Source organism: Tyto alba, unplaced genomic scaffold, assembly GCF_018691265.1.
Source record: "Tyto alba isolate M040663 unplaced genomic scaffold, T.alba_DEE_v4.0 Super-Scaffold_13, whole genome shotgun sequence".
NCBI lineage: Eukaryota > Metazoa > Chordata > Aves > Strigiformes > Tytonidae > Tyto > Tyto alba.
The window spans coordinates 40,431,325-40,446,386 of NW_024881275.1; the positions used below are offsets into that span (position 1 = coordinate 40,431,325).

The following is a 15,062-nucleotide window of genomic DNA, read 5'->3' on the forward strand; positions in this document are numbered from 1 at the left end:
CTTTCACTGGTCCTTTTTTCTCACTGCAGTCCTCTGGTGTGGCCATCTCCACCAGCCACAGCCCCTCTAGAGTCATACCTCCTCCAGCGTCTTCTGTGTGCCTGTCCCTGCTCAGAGGGTTTCTTTGCCCCAACACTTGCTGGTATCATCTCTTTGCTCCAGGCCTGCTCAGGCTGTGGACCAGTGCAGGGTGGTCAGAGACATCCTCCTCCCAGGTCACCCCTGCAGTGCCCAGCTACTAAAGCCCTGCCGATTATGCCCAATGAACCTGCTCACTTTTTCTGTAGGACTTTCTGCCACATATCCCAGAATCACCAAACCACTTTACACACATGCGTCACCTAGGGGCACAATGGAGCCTTTTTAAAGTAGCTTTAAAAGGTCATTGGTACATAAGGACAGCATGAGAGTGAGTGAGTGAGCATTTGTTAATTCGTAGATCCACACAACTGCAGTGTTATCTGGGGTTAAGGCAGCAAGGAGGATGTTCCTGAGTGCTATGGGGCAGAGAAATGTGCTCTGAGCAAGTGTTGTGCCTTAAGCACCCACTTCATGGCCTATGATGAGGGCTTATAGGACTGGAATAGCACAGGTAAGTAATTCTCTACAATGTCAGGGGAAACTGTCCCAAAAGTGCTGTTTCAGTTATCCCTAAAAGCTCAGTCATGCTAAATCTAGGAGACTGAAAGAGCTCAGCAGAGAAGGCAACCCCAGTGGGCTGAGAGCCGGTCACACACCCAAGGAGCCCCCCACAGCCCTCTGCTGCCCAGCAGTGTGTCCTGATGGGTGCTCGCACAGGGCACCCCGAAACTAGCCACACAGACAGATCCAGCTGCAGGGACAAGGGACATGCTAGTCCTACCAGCCTGTCAAAATGCTGGGGAAAATAACAAGTGGACGTGATTTTAGGTCTTGTCAGCAGTAGAGATCTTGTAAGCAACAGCAGTGGTGGGGCTGGGAGGCAGAGGGGGAAAGAGAGAGCAGTTGGGGAAAGGATTTGGGAGCAGGCAGATCTTGCAAACCATCCTCCTGAGTACAGAGGGCCTGCTATGCTCCACACAGGCCTTCCCTCCTTCCTGATCCCCTGCACCACAGCTCCTTATTTGCTTTCTTCAGGCTCACAAACTCTTGCCCAACCGTCAGCATCCTGAAGCCTGGGGAAATAATAATGAGTGACCATACCAGTTGTTAGGAATGGGTGAGAAGTTTTAACCTGCAGTAAAGGGGAAATCAAAAAGCAGAAACTGGTGTCATTTATACCCCTTTTCTCTCCATGGTGTGGTACACGTTGCATCCTATGCCCTGTAAGAGTGCTCTTCAAGGTGTGGTCAGGCACCACTGAGGGGCTATTTGACACCAGAAATCACTAATTCAAATGTAACCCAGCGTGGCAATATAAAAACATGTACATGCTGGTCCCCAAGACAAAACTCACAGCAAAAAGTATAGTTTGTTGGGAGGGGAGAATAAAAATATGATTGAATATTCAGAGACTAACCTGCTGTTCACTTGATTGGAAATGCAAAGCAGTGTGATGTCAGTAAAGTAGATGGCCTGTAGAATTTCCTCCAGAAGGCTAGCTTGGGTTTGTACTTAGTTCCACCACACAGCAATCAAAATACTGTCAGATGAGGAATCTGCATCACTCTTCCAAGTCATCCAGTGCCCACCCCATGCATTCCCACCCTGTCAGATTTCAGGTACACAGACACAGAAGGCTGGATGTTTGCATGAGATGTTTATTTGCCTATCCTCTCATGTTATAAGAGAAAAGTCCTTGTTTCCTTAGGCAGTTTCAGTTCTAGTGTGTCTGGTCATATGTGCCAGCTCCCTTGTAGGCTCCAACATAGCCGCTGTTGTCTGTCAGATCCTGGCGGCCAGAAAGACCCTTCCCTTTGCCACTCTCATCAAAACGCTCTTTGTGGCTGCCGGTGTATTTGCTAGTGTCCGTCAGCCTGTCAACCCCACCAACCTTGGTGGCTTTCTGCAAGAAAGAAGGCCAGCAAGAGGCAGACAGCATTAGGAAACATCTCGCAAACAAGCTCTTCCCTACATGCAAGGACATCAAATGTCCCTGCAGCAGGGACGAATGGCCCTGTGGCAGCTCAAGGTGCACAGCAGGTGAGGAAACTCGTACATACCGTGGCACCCACACTGCCGGGCTCCTTCCCTTCAATGAGGCCATACACAGCTTGCAGCGCTTCCTCCGGCGATTTGCCCTTGAAGCGTTTGATGCAGAGCTCCTTCATGGCCTGCTGGAACTCGGCAAAGGTGATGGTGCGGGCACCCTTGGTCCTATGGCGAGGGGAGACCAAGAGGAAAGTTACCTGACTGCTGAATGTCAGTGGGATAGGAAACCCCCAAGGCTGCCCCTCCTGTGAGAGCCTGCCTGCCTCCAGCCGTTCCCTCCTCCTGCTGAGCTGTGCTGCCCACCATGCCTCCCTGCGACACTCACTTGACTTTGTTGAATACAATGTCAACATCAGTGCTGGTCACAGCTTTCCCATCCATCACTCTGCACTCTTTGCACATCTTGGAGAAGTTTTTCCCTGTCATGTCGTTGCCACTGGCGGATGTGTCACCGTATACTGCAAATTTACGGAAAGCGTTTTCTACCTCCGACATCTTGGTGCTGTGGAGAAAAGACGTAAGTAGGGAAGGAGCTGAGGACCGTCTGCAGCTGTCCCACACACCTTGTCTCCAGCAGAGCAAGGGGTGCCACCCACAAGTATCTCCACTATGGGGCAACCATGACAACCACACAGGCATTGATACAGAACACCCTGTATCCAGGCAGGATCAGGGCTGGGGCAGGTTGGGACATCAGGCAAGGCAAAGGAGGGGTGAAGATGGGGCTCTGGTGTGAATTAATGACTGTTGCCTGTGAAGGAATGAGGCACCCAAAGCTTTAGAACCTTTTTGAAGTACAAGTTTCAGTTAATTTGCCTCAATAACAAATGCCTGCATTCATAAGCTAATTTATGCTTTGCCTGATATTTGATGATAAAGAGTCCAGATTTGTCTTCCAGGCCCCAAATAAGTGCCTAAATCTCACAGACCTTCTTGCAAGTAGTGACCAAGGAGTTATCCCCGTCTTTCCCCATCACACTTCATTCCTTGAACTGCTCCCAGAATTAGTTTGTCCTCCTCCTCACCTCAGTAAACTTTCCATTACTGATCAACTTAGACGACTGTGGCCAGGTATCAGGGATCTCTGAGACCATAAAAGCCATCACTCATATTTTAAATCAGTCCAGCATGACTTCAGCAGCTGATTTCTGCTGCTTGTGAGACACCCTCGAACCCTTTTGAAATACCCAGGCTCTCCTACAGCCTTGTGCTTCGGCTGGGGGCTCTGGGTCTCAAGGTTGCTTGCAGGCTGCCACTTAACATAAATCTTGTGTGGGTCTGAAACTCTCTAGACCAAAAATCAGCCACTCTTGTACCAGGGAGGCTGTGTGCTGAGAGCATGAAAGGGGTAGCAGGGGGCCCCGGATGGCCTTGCTGGGGGCTTCTCAGGATCCTTCCTTCCCTCCCTGGCAGGTGTGGACCCAGCTCACCTGCATGAGCCAGTGGCGATGGAGATGCCAATGGTGCTGGCACTCTCCCTGCTGGTCCTGAAGGTAATGAGTGCTCAAAGCCAGACCTCGTGCCACACCAGCAGATTGTCACCTTGGCACCCATGTATGTCACACTCCTTGGAACGCCCACCATAGAGGGGGTGGGGGAAGGTAGGGGGTGGGGGTGGAGAAGAGGGGAGACAACACTATGCCACCAGAGATGTGGTGGTCCAAACCCCCTGGGGTGGTGGTTACTGGACCTTTAGCCCACTGTGGGACAAAAAAATAAATACCGCACCCTCTTCACCTAACATAAGCATCATACATGGGAAATGTCATCCATACTGGGACATGTACTCCAAAGGGAAGGGGCATTTATCCCTATAACCAGTAAATGCATCCAGTCCTTGCTCCTCCTTCTTCAAGGAGCTGATCTGCTGCCAGCATGCTCATGCCCTGGCTAGGGGATATGCCCTCACACTTTTTGGGGTCACCAGGAAATCAGTAACCCCAAAAGATGGGGTGGGGTGGGAAGGGGGAGAGACAAAACACGTCACCCATGAAAAGAATTTGAGAAACACAGTTTTTCACTCATAAGCTAGCAAACCTAAAGGAGCTGGAAATTGAGTCTGGGACATTCAGATCAGCAGTAAGGCTCAGTTTGCACTCTGGCAGTCATATTGTGTTTGTAGGGGCACTGTGATAGTGAACTCTTAAAAAAGGCATTTCATCTCTGTGGTCCATGTAAGATCATATTAATATGCCTTTGCTGGTTGATTTATTTATTTTCTTTAAGCTGTGCTTAGCAATGTGCAACCAGGTATAAATATGCCTTGTTTCAGAAATATTTTATTCTCACTACTAATTAACAGACATGTACTGTCCAGTCTTGTTGTTGGTCGCAGCAAGCCCACAGCAGCGGGGTGAGTTTGGCCAAGCTTTACCCATTCCTTGCAGATACTGCTGCGTGGTCACTGCTCCCGCATCTGCATGGCCTTCAGCCTTCCTGTTGGGCTGACCATAATTATTCACCAATTCCACTGCTACCCAGAGAAACCCATTTTCCCCTTGGCAGTCCTTGTGCAGCGGGCTCTGGTCAGCTCCCAGCCTTGAGAGGCTTCTGGGGCTGGCAGCAGTCCAGGTAAGGGTGAAATGGAAAAAAAAAGCACCATGTTCCAATCCCCAGTGCTGCTGGGGAGCACCTCACACCCTGCCTCGAAGGTGCAATAGCAGCAGCACAGCCCTGGCACAGCCCCGCAACACACTGGCTCTGCAGAGCCACCTCTGCTGCTGGTGAACCAGGAATGCCCATGTAAACCTCAGACGGTGCTCAGCCGTGCTGTTCCTGCCTTTTAGACAAGTGCTGATCACCCCAGTGAACTGTTTCCTCTTTCCTTGCTGCAGGCGGCCTTGTTTGGGGCTTTCCCAGCAGAAATGCCATCCTCCCTGCCTGTGCAAGGAAAGCAGGGAAGAAATGAGACACTAGATGTCATCACAGTAATGATGATGTGCAGGGCAGATTGCATATTGTTGGTTGGGGTTTTTCTTATATTCTGGAAAGCTGTCTCTTTTCTGTGGCAAAGTGTATTTTTGGAACTGAACTTTTTTTCTCCTTTTAGTTATAGCATATGACTTTTCTTTTTAAATTGAAAAATGTATACCTAACTTTAGGTGATTAGGTGAATCTGAAGGACCCAGAAGGGAGGCGATACTCTCTTAGAGTGAGCAGCCAAGTGCCCACAAATTTCAAAGTCAGGAGTTCACCTCTTTTTTCGTTTTGGCCTGTAACTCAAAAACACTTCAGATCAGTTCTGTGATGCCAACAGTTTATTTGTTTCCACTTCTCACAGTCTGCATGTGACAATGAATAAATGAAAAGGTCACTTCCCTTAAAGCTCTCAGGGTAATGCTCCCCTGCCATAAACTCAGCAGATCTGTAAATAAAACCAGCTCAAACCAGCCAAGTTTCCAAAACTGCAGAGATTTCCAGGGCAGGTGGAGCACACACCTGTGAATCTGGATGGCCTGAATGGGTGCTCTCAAAGGACAAAGCCACCTCTCCTGCTATGCACCTCCCAGGCGGAATGAGCCTGCAAGAAGCTTGCCAGAGGTCACCAACATTTAACAAAAAAGAGAAGTATGTTATTTCCATCCTTGTGTGAGCACACACACACACACACACACGCAGAGGTATGTGTGTTCAGGGATTCTTATTAGCCAAGAAAAAGGCAAATGTCCAGATGGCTGTTCTGAAATTTCCTGCCTTATCTCTACTCATATTTCTCTAGCAGTTCTCTGTTCCTGTTGTCATCCACAAATTTTATTAACAGCAATTTTTCCTGTATATTCAGTTCCCAATAAAATCATGAAAGGGCATTGTGCCTAACACCAAAAGCTGCAGATTACCCCCACAGACGCCTATAAGAAAAAGCATCTCCTGCGATCTGTCACTTTGTTGTCGCTAAATTCATTTAACCTGAGGACAGGGTTTTAAAGAGCCACCTCTAGAATTATAGCACGTAACTGACAGATCACACACCAGAATTGTTTTAATACGTTCCAGATGTATTGCTTCAGTGAAGTTAACACAGAGATTAATCTGAATTACTGTGCCTATAGTCTCCACTCTTCAATTCTCTCATGGCTACATGCCAAATTTTTTTCTGCTTTCAGCTATAAGGCCTGGCTTTTGACAAATTCAGGCCAAGGGAGTACACAGTTTGGTCCCAAGTAACTAGTTAAGTATTTGAAACTGTTGCCAGCCTTTTATGAGCTCAGTTTAAAATCATATTTAGGGAGGTTTGAAGCATCTTAGATAAAATAGATGGTGAAGAAATAGAGGAGGATCATCAGGGTTAAAAAAAAAAGGGGGGGGGAGGGAAGGAAAAAGTAGTATCCTACTGAAATAATATAAAGTAACATATGTAAACAGACATGCACACGCACTATTCCCCTGTTCCCAAAGCAAATGCACCATTAACGAGAAATTCTCAGATTATGCAAGGACGTGCTAAATTGCTTAAATCTTAAATCTTCACCTGTAGGGAAGTGATTTATTCTGTATCAGTAAAATGCTTAGCTGCGAAACAGAGAGCAGAATTCAGTGTGTTCTGTTCAAACACTTACATAAATCTGCAGGAAAGTTGGAAGACAGCTTTGATACCATCTTCATGGAATCAGCATTATTTATTTAAGGAAAAACAGTATTTTGAAGAGCCTAAAAAAGGCAAAAAAAACAAGTCAGGGCATCTGTAATACTGAAGAAAACCAAACTAGTTCTGCAGAATAGCAGAAATCCAGGAGAAAAGATTAATGTCTGAAACTCTTTTGTAGGCAAGAAGAATATTAACTTCTGCTGCTATGAATAAATGAATTCTAAATTATTCTTTGTCTGCTGTATTTTATGAACTATTACCATAATCACATAAACCTCCTTTTTTTTTCACATAAAACTATGTATAGCACAAGACTTCCCTTTCAGTGTCATGATCAGAGAAACTGTTTGAATGAAGACATTAAAGCAGTGAGATTCCAATTACCGTATGAAACACTAAACCTGTCAAAACGAGCTGCCCGGATTACTGCTAGACCCAGAAAACCCCAAACGATGGAGGATGAAGGTGAATCGAAACTCAGATGTGGAGCTGTACCCATTCCACAAGCCCCCCCATTTGATCCCAGAGCATGTCCTTTTGCAGCCAAATTGTCCCTTTCCTGCTCTCTGAGTAGATGAAGAACAAAGTTTTATTTAAAATGAGAGTTAAGTAGGAGAATATAATACATAGAGCAAGTTTGAAGGGCAGTGACTTTAGTTGCCTTGCTGAATGAATATAATCTGTCTGATGCAGATGTATGGGCACAGAGGAGGAAAGAGGGCAGTGGGTTGGTGCCTGGGCTTAAAAGACAAGTTTTACAGAATAGCTGAAAGAACAAGAATCTTGCACTGAGAAATTTTAATCTACTTGTCAGAAATTAGCATAAAGCTAAAAAGACCAGACATGCAGCTGTTCTGTGTAAAAATATTCTATGGTATTTCTTTTCAATATCTTCAGTTCTTCAGTACATCTTTTATTTGTGTCAGGCACGCACACATACACAATCAAGAAACCTTTTATGGACATGTAGATCAAACTGTTGTTCAAATTAGTAGATTAGGACAAGTTTAATAATCCTACACTGAAGTGACCTTCTGTATGCCTCAATCTACCCCACATGAACCCAACGGTCTTGTCCTTTACTTGAAAACCAACATGTGGAAAATTATGTTTCTGCATTGTCCTGGGGTCTCTGGCAAGCCGCAGACCCCACAGTGAGCACACAGAAATAAATCAAGAAATTATCCACCCTTATCCCTGTGCTGAACCACTGACCTTACTGAACATATCCCTATAGTAAAAATGGATAATTAGAAAAAAGAAAAGAAAACAAAACAGATTTCCTCTCTATCCATGGAAATCACTGGCCTCTCATTTCAGAGGCTGAGCACAGGAAGAGTTGACAATTTCTTCTTTGACCTGTGGTCAGTCAGGATCTGCATCTGTCCCAGAAATACATGCTTTAGGGAAACACCCATGGGATGATCCTCCTCATGGGAATTTGTCTACGGTGGGTGACGTTTTGCAGCCATTGCAGTGGGAGAGTGACGGTCCTGCCCGAGCCAGGCTCTCCGCACGGCTGGCTGCACCGGTGCCGGTAGAGCCAAGGTGTCCCCCTAGCAGTGACGGGATGGATGACAGAGGACAGGCACTGAAGCCCACGGCGCTGATGCCCAGGAACCATGTGGGAAAATGCCTGCTGCACCGTCAGCCAGCATCAGCCACGGGGGCTGCTGACCCCCGCCTCCCTTGGCTGCCCCACATGCGACGCTCTGCAGCTCCTGTGGCCACCCTGGCCACAGCAAGGCTGAGGAGGAGGTGAACCAAGCCCAAAAGCGGGGTTGCACAAAGCAGCCATGCAGGAAAGGAGGGTGATTACAGCAAGCACAAAGCAGCATCAGGCGGCATTTCTTTCACACCCCACATCCATTATTATCTCCTTAATAGAACCCCCCACATGCACTCTGCCATCTTTGTGTGTCTGGAGGGGGCTGAGGTAGAAATGAAACAATAACCAGTTTTCACTACCCTCCCTTTAAATTCTGAGTACTTAAACATTTTTTGGTTTGGGTTTGTTTGTTTGTTTGTTTGTTTTTCAGTGTTGGTACTAGGCTGCCTAGTAGTCCTACTGCAGGTATGACCCCTCATGGAGGCACTCGGCAAGATCATGCTCAGTGCTTGGTACAGACATAGGGTAAATATAACCCGTGTCACCACTGCCTTTCAGAGTTTTGTACAGTTCCTTACATTATACAGCTGTTATCCTATACTTTAACATCAATGTCCTCCTCAAGCTGTGTGTAAGAGGACATGGACTGAAAAAGGTACATAGACAGATAAGCTGACAGTTAGGCCGGTTCTTTTAGGAAGATTCAGACACAGCTTTCTCTTCTTCTTGCGTGCCTTTTGGATCACAGTGTTGGCTGGAACTAATTTTATCCAGAGAGCTGAGAAAGTTTTGCTCCCCAGGCACCATTCCCACATGAGGGCTCCACACAGCCCTCTCTCTTGACTATTGGTCTTCGCATGCCTCATTCCTTTGCTTTTCTCTTTAGACAGTGAAATTGGTGTGATAAATTCGATGGTATAGATGCACCTCATGATCTTGACCTCTGTGAAGATTTTTGCGTTAGCTTGAGCAGTTTTGCACAAGGTTCACTTATTTTCATGAAAATTTGTGAGCATTTTTTCCCAGACAATTGTCACATTTTAATTCAAGAAATATGTTAGTCACAAAAAAAAAAAAAAAAAATAGGAAAAGACTTTTAAAGACATCAACCACAGAGGAAAATTGAATGCTAAGTCTAGTCGATGTATTCTGATCACAAAGCTTAACTTTAGGGACACTACAGCTGTATTTTGTAGCTATTGGAGTTTCTTGGCATAAGTGAGAGCACACTACAGCCCATGGTATTGCATGAAAATGCTGGAGTCCTAACCAGGTGTGCCATTTTACTGAATCTCTCCCAAGACTTACAAAAAGAATCTTAGATAAATGCTTTTATAACACTCAAGCTAACTCATTAGGAACTATAGCATGTAATAATTGCATTATTAAAAGTGATTACTAACACTAAAAGAGGTGATTTTCATATATATTGAAAAGGGCATTTTCATGTATATGTCAGTCCCATATGATAATGTCAGTCATATTGTCAGTGTTACTTCTGATTCCTCTGAAGCTATTTTAGGAACTAATTTTACTGCTGAAGTCTGTTTTCCTATTCTATATTAGCTACATTATACTATCTCACTGCAAAGGCAAAATTGCATTTACCTTGAACTTGATTTGATGCAATTATCTAGGAATAAATGATTGTATTTTAGCTTGTTTCAACAAGTTGAGCCATTTGCACACTGTTGCAACAACACCCTTCTTCCTGCAGAAGTCCCTTGGCAGTTCTTCAACTCTGATCTAGAAGTCTACCTAAAAAGGTACAGGTCCTTTGTGTATTCTTACTATATGTACACAGTTGTTGTTCCTTATTTTTTTTCACAACATTTCAAAGCATACTGTAGGGGGGTATGTACAAGAAATATTAAGTTAAAGCATTTTTCAGGGCTAATATACTTGCATACAGAAAGCAAGTGTATCGTACTTTTTTTTTTTAATATGTCAGATCACATTTTCAACACTTGTGAGAAACATACCTCTAAACATTTATTGTAACTTAAGCTCCTAAACTGCTTCAGTCCTTATAGACAGGACATCAGTTGTGTGCTGTCATTCAGATCAACAGAAAACTTAGAAACTGACATGCATCAAGTACAAATAGGACAAGCAGACTTCCTCATCACTTATCACTTAACACCTTTATGATCAAATTCAATGAGCTGCTTGAGACATTGTAATTAATACCATAGCTGATGTTGGCCCATCAATAGTTCAAGTCTTCTGTCCTACTCCAACAAGCTGCACAAACCTGTTTCAATCAGAGAATTCTATTTCAAGCTTTTAAAAATGAATTTCAAACAAAGGAAGACAAAATATTAATAACGAATTACCAATGTTATTTTTGTGCTTTAAGTTATCAAGCAACAACATTCTTCATTATCAGTCCATACTTGACCTTATTTGCTGAGATACTAAGCAATACAATGGTCAATTGAACGAACTGCAGTCTTAGTATTATACTGTCCTTGCACTATACTTTTACCTTCTCTTTCACTTTGCCTTCCAGAAAAACAAAGAGATCATTTATACAACATACCCCAGCTAAAAGCACCGAGCATAACCAGACTTAAACAACACAAGAGGATTTTCATTATGTTTTAGAGCTTCCTGCTTGATTGTTTAGATTTTCTGCATCCTGTTTAGTAAATAAAGTTGTTTTGTTAACTGCAGGTTGTAAAGTGCAAAGGTAGATGTAAGGATGGTCTAGGACACTAGACACCAGATGCCAGACCCCAGACCTGTTACTATTCTGTCACTGAAAAAAAATAAAATAGTGGTTACATTTTTACCACTACTAAGGAAACTGGCAAACTATTTCAAAATACACTGCAGCTCACAGAGGAAGAGGCTGTCTTTTATTCACTATGAGGCAATGGTTCAGACTTCAAACATCTTGATGAAGGCAAAGAGAAAAGAGAGGGAGATGGGCATCCTCACCTTTAAACACCTGTGTGGGGAAGCGCTGTGTTGACTAACACGCAGATACACACTTATGTTGCTTTTCTGAGTGACTAGTATTGACAAGAAGAGTTTCAGTTTTGACTGAACTAATACTTCCCAGGCATATCAAAAGAAGAGCTTAATCTGCCAGATGTGTTGGACAGAGCCCTGTGCTTCATCCTGGGTCTGACAGTGCTCCTTGAAGAGCATCATAAGGATCCAAGAAACCAACAAGGACTTCTCATTTTTTTTGGTTATGGTCTGACAGGTGTTCCCAAAACCTGCACGGTCTAGCGCCAACTCAGGCATCCAGCAAACCTAGAAATGCCGAAAGAAAGGTAGTTGTTATCTATAGCCCTGTGTACCCACTTCAATCTACGTGCTCTTGCTCACTAAATATTTCCCTGTCAGCTGTCAGAAGCTGAGCTGTCTTTTTGTTGCATGTTTACAGCATCTTCAAAATGCAGATCAGACCCAAATTAAGACCTTTAGGTACTGCTGCAATAAAACTGATCAATAGTACTGATACCCTAGCAGGGACCCCCCTAGTAGTCCAGGACCTGGCACCAGCCCTCTGTACCACTCTAACCTGGATGGAGGCTAGCAGGAACATTTATTTAGCACTACATGTTGCTGCTCCATGGCACAGACAAATCCCAGTCCACGTGGCACCTCTGACTTTCAGATCAGTGGGTCCAGTGCAGTTGCTGTTTTCCTGTGCTTTCTGTGATTCTGTGTTCTTGTAGCAGACTGAGGAATGACATCCCCTCACAGCATGAAATGGTGAAACTCACCACCACAGGATGCTTTGTGTAACAGAATATAATGAGGTTCAAAAAGCAATTAGGAAAAGCCAGGGAGGGAAGGACCTTAAAAGATCCACTGAAGATAGAGAGGCCACAACCTCCAGCAAGGCAAGTCCCTGAGCCTGACTGGTAGCCGGGAAGTATCATACCAGAGGATGCTCTAGGAGTACATGCTTGTTCTGGTCTAAGCACACACCAGAGACAGGACATGCGAGTGGATGAACCTTTCGTCCGATGCTATATGACTATTTTTGTGCTGGCAGCCAATTTAGTTTTCTTGCTTTCCAGACCTAGGGAGACATTAACTGGGAGACATTTTCTCCCCGTTCTCATTTTTCCACTTTTGGCCTACACTGCTTCTAGTAGAAAATGGAAAAATCTGCTGTGGTTGGAGATCCTTTTAAAACAAACAAACAAACAAACTGGCAGCACACCACAAAACACTGCTTCTTTTAGACTGGGAAGGTTGCAAAAGCCATGTGCTGCTGCAGATGGGAGCCAGAGCAGCTCACACTTGCAAGTACTCCGAAGAGGATTACCAGAGTCCTGGGCACCAGAAACTGAGAAAGGACAGCTCATGAAAAGCAGGAGAGTGCAAGTGCTCATTTTCCACTGTTTTACAGCTTGAAAAGTAACTTACATTCGACTTAAACCAGAAGAGTGACAGAACTGTGACAGAAGAGCTAACGCCTGTTTTGCACACTCCGCCTTATTCAAGTGGTCCACGTTGATGGCAGCAGAGACTTGGGGCAGCGCGTGCGGCTGCCACAGGCTTGAACTTCCCAAGAGGTGTTAGCTTAGTTCACTCTGCCTGCAGATCAGGCAGCAGAGGCTTTGTCACACGCAGCAGCCCGGGAGAAGTACTGAGGCCGCTGGGCTGTGCTGCCATCACTTCGCTGGTGATGGTACCAGGTTATCGCTTCTCTGGCTGTGGTGCCTGGCCCATTTCCACACCTCAGTTCTACAGCACGCATCCCATAAAACCAGGAGAAAGGACAAGGGTGGACGAGACAGTTTTTCGCTAGGTCTGAAATGCACTGAACAAAATAGAAGGCCTCTTCTGGCTAAGAATATTTTGTTTTCAAAAACAGCATTCTTTCATGATTTCACTGACTGATCCACATGGGACTATTTTGTGGAATTGGGATAATTTGTGGCATGATTACGATGGTATGATTTTCTGAAAACTGTATGTATGCAGCAGTCAGTAGTGATTACCAGCTTCAAATTCTGCAACAGCATAGCTCTGCTCCCGGAAAAGCTGGGAAGCACATGACACTAAAAAGCAGAAAGCAGTGTTAAGAAGACCAACAGCAGTCCTGACACTAAGGATGGTCCTGAGCATGTAGGTTCCTCACCATCTTGTGTTGTGCACTGCAAAACACTGCTTCCTTCATGCTTCTTCTCCAGGGCCAGATCCCCAGGTTTCCCTGCGCTGTGGTCACCAGTCTCTGCCAGCTGACACTAACTGAGGGTTTGGCTCCAGGTCTTTACTTTCCTGAAGGCAGGGCAGCACTCCTGATATGTGTCAGAAGCCCTAAGCCCTGCTGCGTTCTCTCTCCTATCCCTCCTGACAGCAACGCTAGGTGCTAGCAGTCTGACAGGAAAACGTGTGTTTTAAAAACACAGCTGTAAAAGGGAAGGGAAAATTCCCCAGGATCTCTTCCCTTTCTCGTTCTTGCACAGAGGCACCTCGCTGCCCCATGGAGGGAGGCGGCTTGCTGGACACATGCCACAGCCCCAGCAGGATGTTTTCCATCCACCCAGTGAAGTGGAACTGTCCCATTGCTGTCAGGCCAGAGTCAATGCACAATATTTTATGCAACTATTTTTGTGGTGGGATTGAATGGCTTGGTATCTGGGACATCTGCTGGAAGCAAGACACTCTTTGTGGGAGTCTACACAATTCAGCTGGCCTCACACTGCCAGTTGCTGAAGCCGCAGCCTGGGACTGCTCTTCAGGTTTGGTTAAGGGCAGAAAAGAAAAAATAAAACCCAGCTTGCTTCAAACTGATATCAATCATGCTTGGCGTTACCATGTTAGGTATGCCTTGTACAAAAACCAAGAACCTGTGACATCCCTCTACATGCCTCCCCGCTTCCCCAAATCCTATTTTTGAGTGAGAAGCCAGAGTGAACGTATGGTTGTGGCAGGACCTCACCACCTGCCACCTCTAATTATAGGGGAGTCCTGGTCTGTATTAGCAGAAAAACACCCTCTACACACACACACACATTCATGCTTATTCTCTGCAAATACAACCGTTCAACCGCAAATTTCAGGCACTGGTTCCGTCATGGCAACAAGATATAAATATAGACTTCAATGGCCCCAAAGAATTTTTTTTTTCTTTTTTTTTTTACTTTAACCCTTGTGTTATTTCCATAGCTGATTCTGAAGGTCAATTTTATTATATGAAATCCAGTATTTAAGGCCACCTGCTGTCTTAAACCCAGGTACCCATACTGTTAAACCAGTATCCATCAGCATCAGTGAGTGCTCCAGGCACAAAGGGTGAGCAGTCAAGTAGTAGAAGGTTTTTTAGACTGTCCAATGCAACCTTCACTGACAGAAGAAAAACCTTGCCACTGTATGACTGCTATTCTGCTTGCAGCAACAACACTTGTCACTTGTGCCTGCAGTAAGACACAACACACAGATGCTTTGTGTTCAGAAGTAATGCTCTTTGAGGCTATGAAAAGGTAGCATGGAGGTCAAGATTTGAAGTCCTCCTGAGGCCTTCTTGCTTTATCTGTGGCAAATATTCAAAACAAAGTCAGGGCACTACCTGAGTAAGAGCTGCAGCACCCAGCCCTGGCCTTTAGGCTTACATACCTGTGGGCATATTCCCATATATGTATGCATATATGAATTAAAGAGAAAATAACCTTCAAATTCTACTCTGTAGTTTTTGTAAAACTCTTCATGAAAAGGCATGGTAATGTTTCCATGCAAAACAATTTTTCTGGAGAATGGATCTTACCC

General features: G+C 45.0%; 1 protein-coding gene across 1 annotated transcript; it reads right to left on the reverse strand.

Annotated features, from left to right (window-relative positions):
* Positions 1-1,723: 1,723 nt before the first annotated feature.
* On the reverse strand, positions 1,724-6,808 carry LOC104362680 (tubulin polymerization-promoting protein family member 2). The gene is made up of 4 exons (XM_033008936.1): positions 6,687-6,808; positions 2,456-2,632; positions 2,142-2,295; positions 1,724-1,984 (listed from the first exon to the last, which is right to left on the reverse strand). Exons 2-4 carry the CDS (start codon positions 2,623-2,625, stop codon positions 1,802-1,804), a joined length of 507 nt encoding a protein of 168 aa, XP_032864827.1. The 5' UTR covers positions 2,626-2,632; positions 6,687-6,808; the 3' UTR covers positions 1,724-1,801.
* Between the last annotated feature and the right edge of the window lie 8,254 nt (positions 6,809-15,062).